Raw genomic sequence first — 16,054 nt, forward strand, 5'->3', positions numbered from 1 at the left:
TGTTTTTTCTTAATTTTCAAAACAAACTACCTGCAATTAATTTCTAACTTCTGAACACTTAGTAAGTGCAGAAAGAAGGATTCTTAAGAAAAAGGATTTCCCAGGCTTTATATAGGAATGGAGGGAGATGTTCAGACCTATTCAAAGGGTCAGTAATTCCCCCGAAGTCTCAAGCGTTTAATTCTCTGCATGTGTGGAGTTGAAATTTTTGAAAGCATCTAAACTCTGAATAAAAAGGAGATAATTGATGGCTTTCATTTGCTAGGGTAAAACTGAGGTTCTTTGGTCACAGTATTATTCTAGATGTGTGCACAAAGGAAACATTAGTACAATTGGTCAATGTTAAGGAATGCTTTTTTTTTTCTTAAAAAAAAAAAAAAAAAAGGCTATATCTTGGGAATTCTTGACTCAAGTGACCTCTAATTTAGATCAATAATTCTACTCACCACCTCGATGACCATGCCGGATTTTAAGGCAGTTAGATAACCATGGGGATTGTACAGCACTTTGAAGAAATTGACCTTTAAACAAAGGCTTTTCAGAAAGGTGTAAGATGACCTATTCATCACAGTCAGATGTCCTGAACTGAGTGAGAATACAAGATGGAGATGAATATGGCTTGAGACATATATGTAGCTTAAAACAAGAGCTCTGAGAGAGGTGAATTGCTCCATTCATTTCAGGCAGAATTTTCTCATCCCCTCTCTTCTTGACAGAAATGAAGAGTGAAGCACACCTGTCCTTACCTCTTCGATTCAGCTTGCTCTGTGTATACATCTCAAATCCCTTTGCAGGGTACACATGAAAGAGAGAGTGGGGGAGCAGGTAGGGAAGGATAAATTCACATATATGCAGAGATTGTCAGATCACAATAAAAGTGTAAGGTAAACCACTGTGCAGTGGTGTGCTGCTTCTAAGAGAGCCCGCTCTCACATTGGAGCAAGAGGAGGGAGTTGTAGAAAACAGTCAAAGACATCTTGAGAGGTGGAGTGTTTCTCCATTCAGATGTTCAAATGTTTCCCATATTCTATGGGGAATTGAGTAAAATGCTGCAAGACCACTGGTTCATAGAATATTCACAGGAGAGAAGAAATAGACCTATGGAGTGTTTTGTACTTGTTTTGCTACTGGTGATGTTGACCCTTTCCCATCTCTGGTCCTCTTCCTGCTATGCTGGTTTTTTCCCTGTTCCCATCATCTTCCTCCACTTCCTAGAGGCTCCCCTCCCCACTCAAGTGTCTTATTTGCTCTTTCTCCTCCTGCTGCTGACATTTGCACACCTACTGTTTGCTTTAAAAAAAAAAAAAAAAAAAGGAAGTTTCAGTGCCTTCTGTATCTTCCTCTTTATTTAGGTTCCGTTTTCCCCAAATGACAACAAAGCAGAACTCTGACAAAAGCAAATTACCTCTACCTTCCTTTCTTGTATATGTGCCAAGAGTCAATTTAAAATGACCCTACCTGGGTGGAGGTCAGGTTCAATGGCTACCAGAGAGACCCCTGAGACTCACAGCTCATGTGAGAACTGACAGACTACAGAGCACTCTGTTTTTTACGTTTCCAGTGGAAACCTCTGGTTTGTGAGTTAGATGTACATCTATTCAAGAGAATCTAGTTTTAATTGTTGCTCTGTTCCCCCTCTACCTCACTTCCACTAGAACAGAATAGTACCAGGCACAATGCAGCTTATTTTTTATGTGTTTATATATGCATACATATGTCAAGACATGCATATGTAGTGTACACATGAAATTTGAGATGCATCTGTGCAAAAAGCTAGCATAATGCCAGTTTTGAGAGAAGCTGCTTTGAGAAAGGGGGCTTAATCTGTTGACCTTCTTCAAATTACTTCAGAATTTGAACATTAATCCTACCCTGCACCTCAGTAATGTAGACACATTTTAAGCCAGGGCAGCTAAATGTGTACTCCAAGGTACTTTGGGAAATTAACCTGTAATTGGAACAGAGTGTGCAGGGTTGTGTGTGTGTAGGGAGAAGGGGAATAGCAGACATGCCCTCAGCCTTTAAAGTGAAGCAGTTCACATAAAGAAGAACACATAAATTTAGCATGATTAGTGCCCATGCAGCTCTAACTAAATTATTGTAGACTTAGAAGTGTTAGGGCTGGAAGTGATTCAGAGTGGAACTTCTATTCCTAGCACTTACATTTTAAAGCACTTACATTTATTCTTGACTGTGCACCACAGCTGCATGTTGCGTATATAAGTGTGAGAGGAAAAGGAATGATCAGGAAGGAAGCACAGAGGAACCTGATCCTCAGTTAATGAGGTTGTTGCTAAATTGTTTCCACCAGTAACAGAAGAGGAGGGCACCTAAGGGGGAAAGTGTATTGTAAAATGTTTAATTTGCCTGATGAGAAGCATTGTTAAATTCACACTTGTTGAGACACACCCAGTCTCTGTAAATCTCCTTCCCTATCCCCCCACCATTTCCTTTTGTAAACTAAGAGCCTTGCAGACTGAAGTCACTGTTGATAACATTACAGGAATGAACGTCTGGTTGTTTACAGCTTGAGCAAGACAGGTATCTGAAGTTTGAAAGATAATTGACTTCAATGGGGCACAGCTGGTAAGGTTTACTTTCCCCAGTCATCTACCTCACCATCAGTTCAGAGATGGTTGAGCTGTGTTGGGCATCAGCTACCAAACTACCACAATTTACTTTAAAATGCTTTGTTGTAAATTTGTTATTGTCTTTATGTTGACTTCTGTGTACAGAGCTGAGAGAGATCTAAAATGTCCTAAGCATCTGATTTTTGGGCTCGGTAAGCTAACATGTATTTTCTGTGTTCTTTTCTCACCATTTAATAGACCTCTAAGCATTTTCATACATGGGTAAAGTTCAAGATCGTTCCTGAAAAGGAAATTGCTATCTTTCTTCTGATGACATACATTGCTAGCTATGAGGCTGCTGAAATCAAGGGAGGTCTTTTAATTGATTTTAAATGAACTTTTTGATCTCACCCTTGTTAGTTCTTTAATCCAATTGAGGAGTTCAAAGAACAGCAACAAAATCAATGCAGCTTTCCATTATTCTCAATATGTTTTTAATGATGTGTGTTTACTTGCTGATTTTCAGTTCATTTGCACTTCTTTTATAGTAACTATAGAAGTTACAGTCCTTTTGCATACCTGAGTAAAATGAAGGAAGGCTTGGAAAAAATAGTATTTTTCTAATGTGCATAGTTTAACATTATCTGAATACAAAAAGAAATATTTCTGTAACATGTTGGATTAACTATTCAGAAGCCATAAGAAAGACATTTTACAAGATGAATGTGTTTCCCTCTTTCTCATATGCTATTCCTTAAGCATCATATACGGTTTTAAAATAGCATACAAAACTTGAAAAAGGAACGTGAATATCCATTCATCTCTAGCACAAATTTAGTACATGAAGGTGAAGGTTTATTATTAGTTTTAGTTTTATTAATAGTTCTGTTAAAGTGGTAACAATATTTATAATATGGAGAAATATAAAAGAAGTTTCATGGTGGATTTGCGGTACATACAAATATCTCGACAATATTATATGTGGCTACCACTTATAATCTACTATATATGACATGTTTTAAAGTAGTTGAAATATCCGCCAGCAAAATATGCCAGTACAATCATGCTGATTTCAAATATTTTAATATTTTTTCTGTTGTGCTTTGCCAAGTGTTTCATCAGTAACTAAGAGGAGATTAGACACTGACAGATATATTTACCCACTACTGAATAAAGACTGTAGTATTCATTTTGAAAACTCTAATTCTATTTTCACTGTACACTAAGGGATAGTGATCCATTCTTTGAATTTTCTGAATAATTATTTTCTATGACTTTTATTTTGTATAGTGTCTTCCATAGATGTTACTGTAAGAAACTGTACAAACTCTCTTACTCATTTAACTACCCTTAAAGTGATGTTTAGTAGTGAAGAGAGAAAACACTGTTGATATTTGAAATTAAAGAGACTGTTGGTAGAACAAACTGAAGCAAAAACCATAATGGAAACTTGGGTTGTGCTAGAAAACACAGGAATGCTATTGTGGACTTGAGCAAGAACAGAGAAGCTTTTTGTGATTGACTGGATGTAAAAAGCTATTACTAATCCTAGATGTTGCTGTTCCATCTGTATTTGGTAGCTGTCCAAATTACTTCTCTAAATTAATTGCCATAAGTTTCCTATAGAAAAGAGCAGTATTTTGCTTCAGTAGTTCTTCTAAACTTACTTTGTGTCGAATTGGATGGTTTAATCCATTAGAGAAATGTGGTTGTCCTTCCACATATGAGGTAGCAAGGATTGGAAGTTTGAAACATGGAAAATTGAAAATAGGGAAGGAATTTACACGAAGTAGATTTGTTCAATCTTTGGAAGTCTTTCATTGAAAGACAGAATATTGCTAAAAAGAAACTATTTTTACATTAATAATTATCAGGATGAGAAACTTCGTACTTTTTAATAGCACTTGGTTGTGTTTCGAACTCATTAAAGCCATTTCATCCAACTTATGCGAGTCAAGCAGACATTCTTTTTCTGTTTTGCCCTTAATGATCTTTTTTTTTTTTTTAATTAGAGTTTGTTAGAAAGCTGTAGGGGATGTAGATCTTGCTTTTTAAGAAGCAAAACCACACTTGTGGTCTGTGTAAGAAGACAAGGTGTAAACTGTTTTTCTTTTATATTTAATGTTTTGCTTTTTGGAGGATTTTTTTTTTTTAATCTTCTACTGTGCTGTTTCTTAAAGAATTTGCTGAGTGTATAGTTTAAATTTAGATGTTTTCATTTAATGATGCCTGCTAGATTTATTAATTGAAGAAAAATATATTTAGTTGGATTCCTTCCAATGAAATAACATTTCAGTTAGTTCAGCTCATGCTACATCTTCTATTCTTATAATATTTTTGAGCATGGAATGTATTTAATATGAAATGTTTCAGAATCTGATGTCTCATTTCAATACTGCAACTTCAGTATCTTCATCAGTGCTGTGTAATTTAGAGCAGAGGAGGCCCAGACTACTGCATAAAATGTAAATAAGACATCATGGAGACTCTTGCATCTTAATTAAGTAAGGTTTTGCAGTAAATGTCCTAGCAAAGGGTTTGTTCTCCATTGGGGTACATATCCCTCTTTTTCAGAAAGAGCCTGCATTCACGCTTCATACCACAAACTAATACAGTAAAACATCAATCGTTTTGCACTCCTAAAATACTGGTAATAATTGCAGAAAGCTAAGCTACAGGTTTAAAATGTTAAAGGTTTCTACAAATAAATCATAGGTAATTTAGATGTTTATGTGATTATCTCCATAGGAGATGGAACATTTTATAGGGAAAAGGGACTCATCTGAAAATATATGAAGCTGGAGTGTGAATCACAGGGTTGAGCTCTCCTGCAGTCACTGAGTATTGATTTGAGGTAAAATTCTTTTGCAAGTGTCATGCTTCAGAGCTCATATGCTGTACAGTCTTGGATTTTTTTTTTTTACTAGCTCAGATTTGGAATATGTACCATTGTTTAGCATTATATGTGTTTCCATCTGTGATTGTATTTATGTATGTAGAAATGAAGAAAGACTGCAAGACAGCAGATGAGATTGTTTTTTATGAATATACTACTTAGTGGATAATTTCTTTTTTCTTAAATGAAAAATTTACAATGCCAAAGCATAGGAATGCATTTTAAAGTAAGTATTAAGAGGAAAAGGATTGGCCAGACCTTCTAAATTCCTGCTCAGAGAGCTTTAATTTTCAGAGAATGTCAGTCTTTTACTGCTTTTGGAAGCTTTTGTTGAGGGTCTTCTCTTGATGTTTTGGAGTGCTGAGCATGTTATTAATGAATACCTAGCAACCTAAACATCAGCCCTTAACTGTTCTCAAAGCTTATGGTATGTATTCATGTAAGAACTATCAAAAACTGTATTTAGTTGGGGGAATGATACATACAGGTTAGAAAAAAAAAATCAAAGTTTGTGCAGCTTCTACAGCTGACACCAGAGAGGTGAAAATTGACTTTTGATTTTCTTAATCCATGTATTAGCTTTTATCAGATTTTGAAAAAGTATTTCTCCCTTAATGATGTACAACAGATGATTCGATATATAAAACACAGTTGAATGAACAAAATAGCTGCATGCTGTTGCTTTCAAAATCTGAATCCTAGACCTTTATTGGCAGTAGTGATGTTCTGTTTGGTTTTAAACAGTTTGCTTAACAATATGCTCTCGTTTTAACACAAATAAAGGAAGCTATTCTACATCAGAGTTAGATCAAGAGTACCAATTTCAAGAGGAATTGCTGTGTGCATTTGAGGATGCATTGAGGATGATAGAATGTGGGATTTTACCTCTTTGATTGAGTTGAAAGATTTTAGGAATTATCTCCAGCCATCAATAAATAAATTAATGAGTAAGACTAAGAAAAATGTTAGTTCAATTCAAAAGAGGTACTTTTAGAAACAGACAATTTGTTGTTTTCTACAAAATTGTGGGTTTTTTTTGATTTTTCGATTAAATAGGAAGGAATAATCTAAGCACAAGCCAACGGAAGTTCATATAGAATAATAGAGATTTTGCTCAACATTGTCCAGCATACATGTACCACTCCACTTTATATTGAGTCACTCATAGTGATGTTACTGAAGAAGAATGGATGTCTTGAAAATTATTCAGATTTACCACGGCATCAGGAAGTAGCATACTGATTATGCAGATGTAAATGATAGATGCTGCCAATGAAAAGACTTCATTTTCAGGCTAACCTTTAAATGCAAAAGTTGTTGGCTTTTTTAAACTCAGGAGGATATTAACAAACTCCTTCTTAAAAAGAAGTGCAAGGACATAACATAGCAGGATTTACTCAATGCTAACAAATCAAGTGAATGCTGATAAATTTATTAAGAATTACAATAATTTCTTATAGATGGTCTTCACCATCTATAGAGAAATCTAAGATTCCTCTTGTAGCTGTCCTGTCTTTTGTTAGAAATTAGATAGTGTAATTTGAGGTGTCAGAAAAAGTAGTAGCTGAACAAAGCTTTCAATTTGTAACAAGGGAGTTAGTGGGCCATGAATTACAAAGCGTCTCAGTTGCTAGCAGGAAACAGTGTAGTTCTGTATAAACAGCATCAGTAACCAATGGGAAACAGTTTTTCATGAGAATCATATTTACATTGTGCAGTACTTTGAGTCCCAAACCTTAATAGTACAAGGCTATGAATAACAAGAATATATGGATTGTGAGAATTGTTGCTAAGAAGAGAGTACTGTAGGGAAATAGGAATTATATTTTAGACTAAAATCATGCTGCAATCACTGAGGAAGGAAGGCTATCTGCCTTTCTAGTTACCTTTTTTCCCCTGGTTTCCTGTAATGTACCTAGTTCTAGGTATTCTTAGCAATAGAGTACTAAATTAAATGGACCCAAGATGTGTCCAGCAGTGGCACTATCTTTATGCCTGACTACATATTTGCCATGAAATCACTTTAATATTCAATGAAGTATATTACATATAACTGAACTGTGCAATAATCTTGTATCTGTTTTTTTTTTTTTGTAAGTGTTGCTTCATTTCTTCACAAGTGATGCTTCATTCTATAATACATTTTGTACTTTTAAAGTCTTTTGATTAAAAAAAAAATTATTTCTCCTTCCGTTTATTATTTGTATTATTTTTTAACTTCAGGAGCAAAGCTTCTAATTCTGAGGAAAAGCCATGACAAACTTGTGCATTTTGCTATTCATTCAGCTTACAAAATGCAGTGGGTATCAGGATTTATTCCTTCAAAGTTTGGAGAAGTCATTCCTGCACAGAGAGAAAAGCATTAACTGTGAAGCTTGGATTCACACATATACCAAATACTTAATATACTTGTAACTTGCCACCATCACTAGGTTTTTTTTATTTCGTCTAAAATAGAAATGTGCAAAGTTTGACTTTGTATTGAGTCAGGTTTTTGTGCTTTCGAGCTTTGTCTCCATGAACTTCCTGTCAGAAACTTGGAAGAGATTGTTTCTTGTTTTTTAGTGGTGGTTTGTGTGTGTGTGTGTTGTTTTGTTTGTTTGGTTGGTTGGGTTTTTTCTGGTAACAATTATAGTTAGGGAACTCCAAATTGGTGAGCTACAGAATACAAGTAATTGAGTATCCCTTATAAAGGCATTTCTATTAATTTCATCCATCACCAGCAGGTCTTTAAATTACACCTAATTTCTTTTCAGTGTTGGGTGTATCATGAAGTAGATCTTTGATTGCTAGTAAACTAGTAGACCTCTGTGTTACTTACCTTCATGAAATTTAAGATACTATCCCAAAAAAGTTCACCTTTGTATCAGGATCCTAGATGACTGCAGAAAATACTGTCTCTCAGTAATTGGTATTGCTTCAAGAGTGTATTTTCTTCATGTATGTAACTATACTAGGTCGATGAGGAAAGAAAAAGTATCTAGCAAAACAGGGGAAATAGAGTGGTGCTACCAGTTATGGAACTGAATGGTTAGAAAGAAATCACTGTTCACCAGCACAGGCACAGTGTATATATGCTGAATTGGATGTCCCTAGGAGAGGTTATACAATGATACTACAAATAAATATGTAATCACTGTTGTTATCTGACCAAAAAATGTGGTTGTTAATCTTGAGGTATGTTTTTGATGGTGCTTTACGTCGGCTTTTAATGAGCAATATTGTATGTTAGACTCGTACTATATCATTTTGTTGTTAAATATGTTCATAACAGAAAACAAATCTGAAGCACATTACTGTAACTAAGGACTGGAGTAAAACCATTGATCCTTATTTGAAACTGCTGATAAATTTTACTTTACATCATTCCTGGGTTGCTTCAGATGATTAGGTAGAAATAGGAGTCAGTTCATAGAAATAGAAGTCAGTTCAGCAATGTTCTTTCCCCTATGTCTTTGGATTTTTGCATTTCTTATGGACATATGTAGTACTTTTTTGTTATGTTACTTGCTGACTGGGAAGAAATCAGTGGAGAAGAGTATGGAAGCAGCGAGAGAGGGAGGAGACATACTATAATTTTTTTAGCATCTGAAAGCACAGTGCTCAAACTACATGCTTCTTATTTGCTCTTAGGTTTTCAGAAAAAACAACGATCGAGTGGTTGCAGCTCTTTGAAGGGAGTGGGGTTCCATATGGCCCAATCAACAATATGCAGCAAGTATTCTCGGATCCTCAGGTTGGTCCTCATCAAGTCTTTTCTATACATTGTTACATGTGTTTTACAAATGCTGAGTAATCATCACTTTTTCTGCCACTCAAACCTGATTTTGGCTACTTTAACTGGGATTTGAATTATATGATAGATTGAGTTTAAGCCAATAATATGTCACAATAAGAAATAAATACAGATCCTTAAATGAATTATATGCTTAGGAACACAGATTTTTTTCATAATGAATTAAACTGTGGTATTCCATGTGTCATACAGAGTCTGTCTTTCAAAACTGGCTGGTAAAACAAGGAAAGAAATAATATAGTGTGTAATTGCATTTTATCAGATAAATATGCAGAAAAATACCTTTCTTGCTGTCCACAAGTAACTAATTTTCTGTATGGAGTATGGATAATCAGAATCAATATGTTTGGAAAAAAAAATGGGCAACTTTTTGACTGGAAACAGAAAAATGAAGCACAAAAGTCATATGAAGAAAGATCTTAACCTTTTCTTGGCCTGGCGGTTTCAATAGCTCAAAACACTTCATCTATGCATCTCTTTTAAATTTTAAATCTTTCACTGAATTTCATCTATGCTTAGTTATAAACATTTATTTTCACTTTTGAATATCTGTAGAATTACATTATCTGCATATTCTCTGATCCATCCCTTCTTCTAACCTCTTGGCTTAGTATGGGTTAAAGAGCCCAAGACAAATTATACTGTCTTGAATACTGTAAGAGTATTTTGTGGCTAATCTATAGTGTTCTCTCTCCTCTAAGTTGAATTTTACTAATGAGAGTAGCAAGAAAAATGATTGATCGTTGTCTGCTCTTGTGGTTTTTCTTTCAGTTTTGTACATGTCCTTGTCTGCTGTCAGAAGTGTTTGTCAAAACCGTGCTTGTAGTCTCTGGGAATTAAGAACAGGCAAAGTAATCCCTATCATAAAGGAATATGTTTATAATAAATATGTTTGCTATAAATATTATCATACTCTTAGAGGTATAAAACAGTATTTGTTAGGCTACTGCAGGGAAAGTAGTTTTTTTTTTTTTCTTAAATAAATACACTCTTTCTCCTTAAAATGATGTAGTATCATGCTGTAAAGTATGCATGGGCCAAATTTTTCACTTCATAACTTTCACAGGCATTAAGATTGGGCTTTGAAGAACATACAGCAAGAGTATTTTACTCAGACTTGGCTGTACTTGGGGCAGCATCGGAAAAATAGTCTTTTTTTTTTTTTTTTTTTTTTTTTTTTAATGCTGTGAATTTAAAGAAATCGAGTCCACTCTGAAAGAGACTGCTTTTTACAACATTATGTGTCGTGGCATGGCTATTACCTCCCAAACTGAAAAGAGGCTAGCTTGGTTGCCTTGCTCTTGTTACAATTCACCTAAATATTATTTTTACACATATATTATTATATTTATATATGTTATTTATATATACCTCTCAGGTTATTACTTGATGTAGTTAGCCCCTCCATAAAAGGTATCACAGTGCTTAGACATCACTATATGGTATGTTTTTAGAAATATTTTTCTGTAAAGGGGCATGCTAATCTCTCTGTTCCTCACAAAACTGCTGAAAAGCTTTGTCTTTTCTACACTCTTCTCTGATATACATAGCACTCAGGTGTTGTGTTCTTATTACTATTGGAAACTGAATGTTAATATTTGTGGAACGCTTCATGTTATACATTTGTTTCATTTCTGGTGCTGCTTACCTCAAGCATTTTCTCACAGGTATTTTCAATTCAAAGGAAGCAGGGAAAAAAGAAAGACTGCAGTGCTTTCCTCTTCTTCCTTTAAATATGAAAAACTGTTGATGTTTTAAGGTGTTGGCCTTGTGTCAGGATATTTATTTACATCACTTATATAAAATTAAGCCTCCCACTCCAGCATTATGTATCTGAGAGACTATCCAGCAGACATCAATTTGGACAGTTGTATATTTAGCCTATTAAGTGTATTTTTCTAATTTCTACCCAAATTTTTATTTTGACAGTAAAGACTTCAGACCTTCAGAGGTGGCTTCATTACTCTAAGTTACTTATCCATAGCTTGCATTCAGAGGGTTAGGGGCAGTTCAAGCTATTTTTCACCTTCACAGTTCTGGTTTTGCTGTTGTACCTTGCCCAGTCTCCCTCCACTTTTTCATTTTTCTGTTGCTGTATAGGCAGCATGCATCCGCGATAAAAACACATGCTTGTATATATCTTTGCTCCTTCATAAGCTAGTCTGCAATTTTAGTTTCTGAAACCTTGAAAAACATGATGATGTCCTGGACTGTCTAAGACTGAGGAAGAAGTTTAGCAACACCTGAGAGTCTGTAATCTAGGTATCCTCTGCACCATGAAATAGGGAAAAACCAGCACCCACCAACAAGAACATACTGTAATCACAGCAAGATTTATCATAGAATATTTCAGTTGGCAAGGACCTTCTAAAGGTCGTCTACTCCAACCACCTTGCATTGAGCAGGGATATCTTCTACTGGATCAGGTTTCTCAGAGTCCCATCCAGCCTGATCTTGAATATTTTCACAGATGGAGTATCTACCACTTCTCTGGGCAATATGTTCCAGTATTTTTCCACCATCACTGTAAAATGCTTTTCTGTATCTAATCTAAATTGACTCTTCTTCGGTTTAAAATCATTACCCACTGTCCTGTCACAACAGGCCCTGCTAAAAAGTCTTAGTCCTCCTTCTAGTACTGAAGGACTACATTAGGGACTCCCCAGAGTCTTCTCTTCTCCAGAGGTTGAACAGTCCTAATTCTCTCAGCCTTTCCTCATAGGAGAGGTGCTCCATTCAGCCATCATCATGGCCCCTCTCAGGACTTGCTCCAACAGGTTAATGTCCTTCCTATACTGAGGGCCCCAGAGCTGGACATAATACTTCAGGTGAGGTGTCATAAGAGCAGAGTAGAAGAGGAGAATCACCTCTCTTGACCTGCTGGTTACACTTCCGTTGATGCATTCCTGGATACAAGTGGCCTTCTGGCCTGTGAGTACACATTGCCAGGTCGTGTCCAGCCTCTCATCCTCCAGCAGCCCCAAGTCCTTCTCTGCAGGGATGCTCTTGATCCATTCATCCTCCAGCCTGTATCGATACTGAGGGTTGCCTTAACCCAGGTGTAGGGCTTCTCTGAATTTGGAGCTTGTCCAGGTCCCTCTGTATGGCATCCCATCTTTCAGGCCTGGTCAACCGCACCACTCAGTTTGGTGTCGTCTGCAGACATTAAATAGCACTGGTCCCAGTATGGACCCCTAAGAGACACTACTTGTCGCCAGTGTTATATCTCACTGAGCTATTGATCACCCTCTGGGTGTGAATGTCCAACCAATTCTTCATCCACCAAACAGCACACCTGTTTTCTTATGTGTAAGTCTGGACCCAGTCATGAAGTATGAGAACTTTGTAATAACAGTGCTCCCATTATAATATGGTGTTTTTTTACTCTCAATTTAGATCAGAAAATACATTTTTAAGAAAGATGGCACTCAGCTTTGCATTTAATAACCATGCATACTAATACTGCTTAACAACATGTACAAACAGTGTTATTAAAAATTAAGGAGTTTATCATAACGCAGTAATTTGCTTTTCGTTGCCATTTGCTTTAAACTCTAGCAAAGACTTCAGAAAAACATGAAACCCAGTGATACTTCAATATAGACAAACTCTCCTCTACCTCTAATAGATAATGTTAGAGGTTTTGCTGACTTCTGCCATTTTGGGCATTACCAGCAGGTTTGGATCTAAACATTTTATTTACTTTCATTTTATCACCACCATCTTCCTCTTTATTCTTTAAATTTTGATATCCGTAATGCAAACACCATTCATTGTAAGTGAAGTCTTGCACTATTAGTGATGAGGATGCACTGCATGGATATCAACAATTGTGTGCTCAGCTGTCAGTAGTACTGTAAAGTGTGTGCTAGGCTGGTACCAAAGGCAGAAATCCTGGGAGGATGCTGGAATGATGCAAAGAATGACTAGAAAAAAGTGTAAGGAAATAGAGGGAAAGACAGATAAAGGAGATGACTGAAATGGTCGGATGGAACTCAATTGGCTTACAGGTGAGTTGTGTTTTCAAATTTCATTTTAGCTTAAGGGACGTTAGAGCTCTGAAGGCTGAGAGCGATTTATATAACTTCTTCTATAAACTGAGATAAAACAACACATTTTTGATCCCAGGACATTTTGTTAATATCATTAACAGCTTCAATCATACTCCAAGTGAGCTGCCAAAAAACAGGAAGTTTTTTACTAAGTTGGAGTGCCAGGTGATACTGTTTTTTCCATGAATGGAGTGAAACGTTCACTTTTCCCACTGATTATAATCTTTTATTCATTTGTGAGGTTAAAATGAATACTACAGGCATTTGTACTGGTAAGTCAATCAGTCTGTGGATAGACGTATGTGTATACTTGCGCATATGTGGATAAAAAGGCTGAGAGAAGGAGAAGATTCGCTAGTTAAGGGAACAATTTTCTTAAAAACGTGGGGGAGAAAGGAATGTTTGTAAAAGTTCTTACAAACTCTTAATAGTAGAGTATAGACTATTTTAATGAAAATTTATATAGTCAAGCTTTTTTAAACTATTTTTTAAAAAGTGAACTCTTTTAATCGTGCCAAGATAGTGCAAACATTAAGAGAATTCTTAAACCATTTAAAAAACTTATGAATGACCTCAGTATGGTCCCATTTAGCATGCCCTGGGGAATATGTGTGTGAAATACAATGTGGTTTTAGGCTTTCCAAACAAAACAAACTTAAAAGAGAATACCATTTTTAATAGAAACTATTCAAATTCTCCCAAAAGATAAAAGAAAACAAAAAGAGGTACGCACTGTACTGCAGTTAAGTATGCAAGAACAAAGATCTTTGCTGATTAAGTGAGGAGATGTAAGGTTGGCTTTTTTTCCTTTGGAACATTGCCCTCCCATTTTCACAATGTAATTTCTTTCAAGATTCTTATACGGTGCTCTTTAATTAAATGGCTGGCATATATAAGAAGCAACAAAACAACAGAAATATGGGCAGTTTAATAAATTGTTATCTGATGTTTTACCAGATTAAACCCATTCATATTGATAAATTTTACTATATGAATGTTGCCAGCTGAAAATAAAATAAAAACCATGCAGTGGTACTTTCTCCATGCCCCCACCAGCAGTTGCAGTCATACCACACAAGTTGAGTACATCAGGTGTAAGACATCACCCCGATGCATCACTTCTGAGAAATATGGGGAGGGAAATATCGGAGCTGAAATATCACAGCTGGCCCTGATTTCAGCTCCTGCCAAACACCTGCAGACTCTAAAAGGATACCATAACAAAACTCCACCCTGTGGCAAGAGGCCATCCCTTAACAACCCTTCCCTGACTTTGCATCACTATAAAAATTAATTTAACATTTTTTACAGAAACCTTAGTCTTCCTGTCCCAGAAGGCCATTACTGTTCCTTTAGCATTTCTCTGAGTATACTTCAGAAAAAAAAGTCACAGTAAATTGAGTATTGAAATGTCTGATAGCTGGAAATTATTGGATGTTTTAAGTTTATTATTTGTGGAAACTTACAAAGGTGGTAGGTTTTCTTATTAACCTTCAGATTGGCTCTTATTTTGGAAGTAATTTCATTTGAATGCATCCTGGCAAAAATTTCCTAGCATCTGGTAAAAGCTTCTACGTTCAGTATTGTGAACACATAGAACAGCAAAAGTTATAAAATGTGTCGGATGTTTTTGTTTTGGGGTATTTTTTTCTTTTTAAATTATGTTATGTGTTTTTGTTGCTGGTTTAGATTTTTTAATTTTTGTTTGGTTTTTTGTTTGTTTGTTTGGGGTTTTTTGCCTTTTTTTTTTTTTTATATGACTGTATTTTAATTGTTTTTCTTTGTTGAAATAGACTTTTGTGGCCTACTAAGGGCTGTCCCAAGATGAATGAAATTATATTCATACCCATAATACTGCAGGGAGCTTTTTTACATGTAGAGATTTCTGCAACTGAAAGGCAGCTGATTGAAGGCCTGAGGTAATATGATGTGTCTGGAAGTAATTCCTAACAGACAAGAGAGAGGAATTAAATTTTGCATGTGTCTATTAAAGAAGTACTAAAACTGGTTGGAAATCTTATGATGGAATGTTTTTACATTTTAAAAATGCCAATTCATTGAAAGTGAAACATCCGGATGAATGTGGCTAAAATTAAATCGTGTTTTGAATCAGAAATTAAGCTCTATTCCTGCCTGTCTTGCTGAGTTGAAAATGTGCACTGCCTAGCTTTGATTTGGTGTTTCAAGCCAACTTTTTACTTCAATTTTTAAAATCTACACAATGAAAAAACTCCACACCACCAGCCATACCCAACCCTTTAATTTTGTCAAGAGTAGCTCTTTTTTACTAAATTACAAATGTTTTCAAGCTTTTGGTCTGTGGGAAATTTATAAAAGTAGATTCTGTTCTAAAGCAGAAAGGATTAAGAAATGGAACGTAGTTTGAAGAAGTGAAATGGAAAATCCAGTTCTAAGACTGTTTGCAGTATGTGATTCTCACATATACAAAATTATGCAGGCTTTATATGTATTATGAGGCAGTTCTATATCCAGATGTTATAGGAATGGTTCAAAATGAGACATCACTTGTATTTTAGTATGAGGAATATTGTAACAGGAGGTGTGTTTTAAATTTTGGCTGTGGTGAAGTCTGGTCCATTACTGTGCTATGTTTTTGTGTGGCCTGCCTCTCTTACAATGACTGCTAGAGAGCTTATAGTGGAGAAGTCTTGAAATATGATGGAGCTCTAAATAAAAATGTATATTTATATTAATGACAGGATTTTGTTTGTACACACAT

The 16,054-nt window shown here is 35.5% G+C and overlaps 1 protein-coding gene across 3 annotated transcripts in view; it reads left to right on the forward strand.

Annotated features, from left to right (window-relative positions):
* SUGCT (succinyl-CoA:glutarate-CoA transferase) overlaps positions 1 to 16,054 on the forward strand; it is a 316,929-nt gene that overhangs the window by 123,735 nt on the left and 177,140 nt on the right. For all 3 annotated transcript variants that reach the window (XM_050330259.1, XM_050330267.1, XM_050330276.1), the window contains one exon: positions 9,100 to 9,202. In XM_050330259.1, coding sequence (XP_050186216.1) covers positions 9,100 to 9,202 — 103 coding nt within the window. The remainder of the gene's footprint in view (positions 1 to 9,099; positions 9,203 to 16,054) is intronic.

The sequence above is a fragment of the Myiozetetes cayanensis genome, unplaced genomic scaffold (genome assembly GCF_022539395.1).
Source record: "Myiozetetes cayanensis isolate MyiCay16 unplaced genomic scaffold, myiCay2020 scf1, whole genome shotgun sequence".
Taxonomy (NCBI): Eukaryota; Metazoa; Chordata; class Aves; order Passeriformes; family Tyrannidae; genus Myiozetetes; species Myiozetetes cayanensis.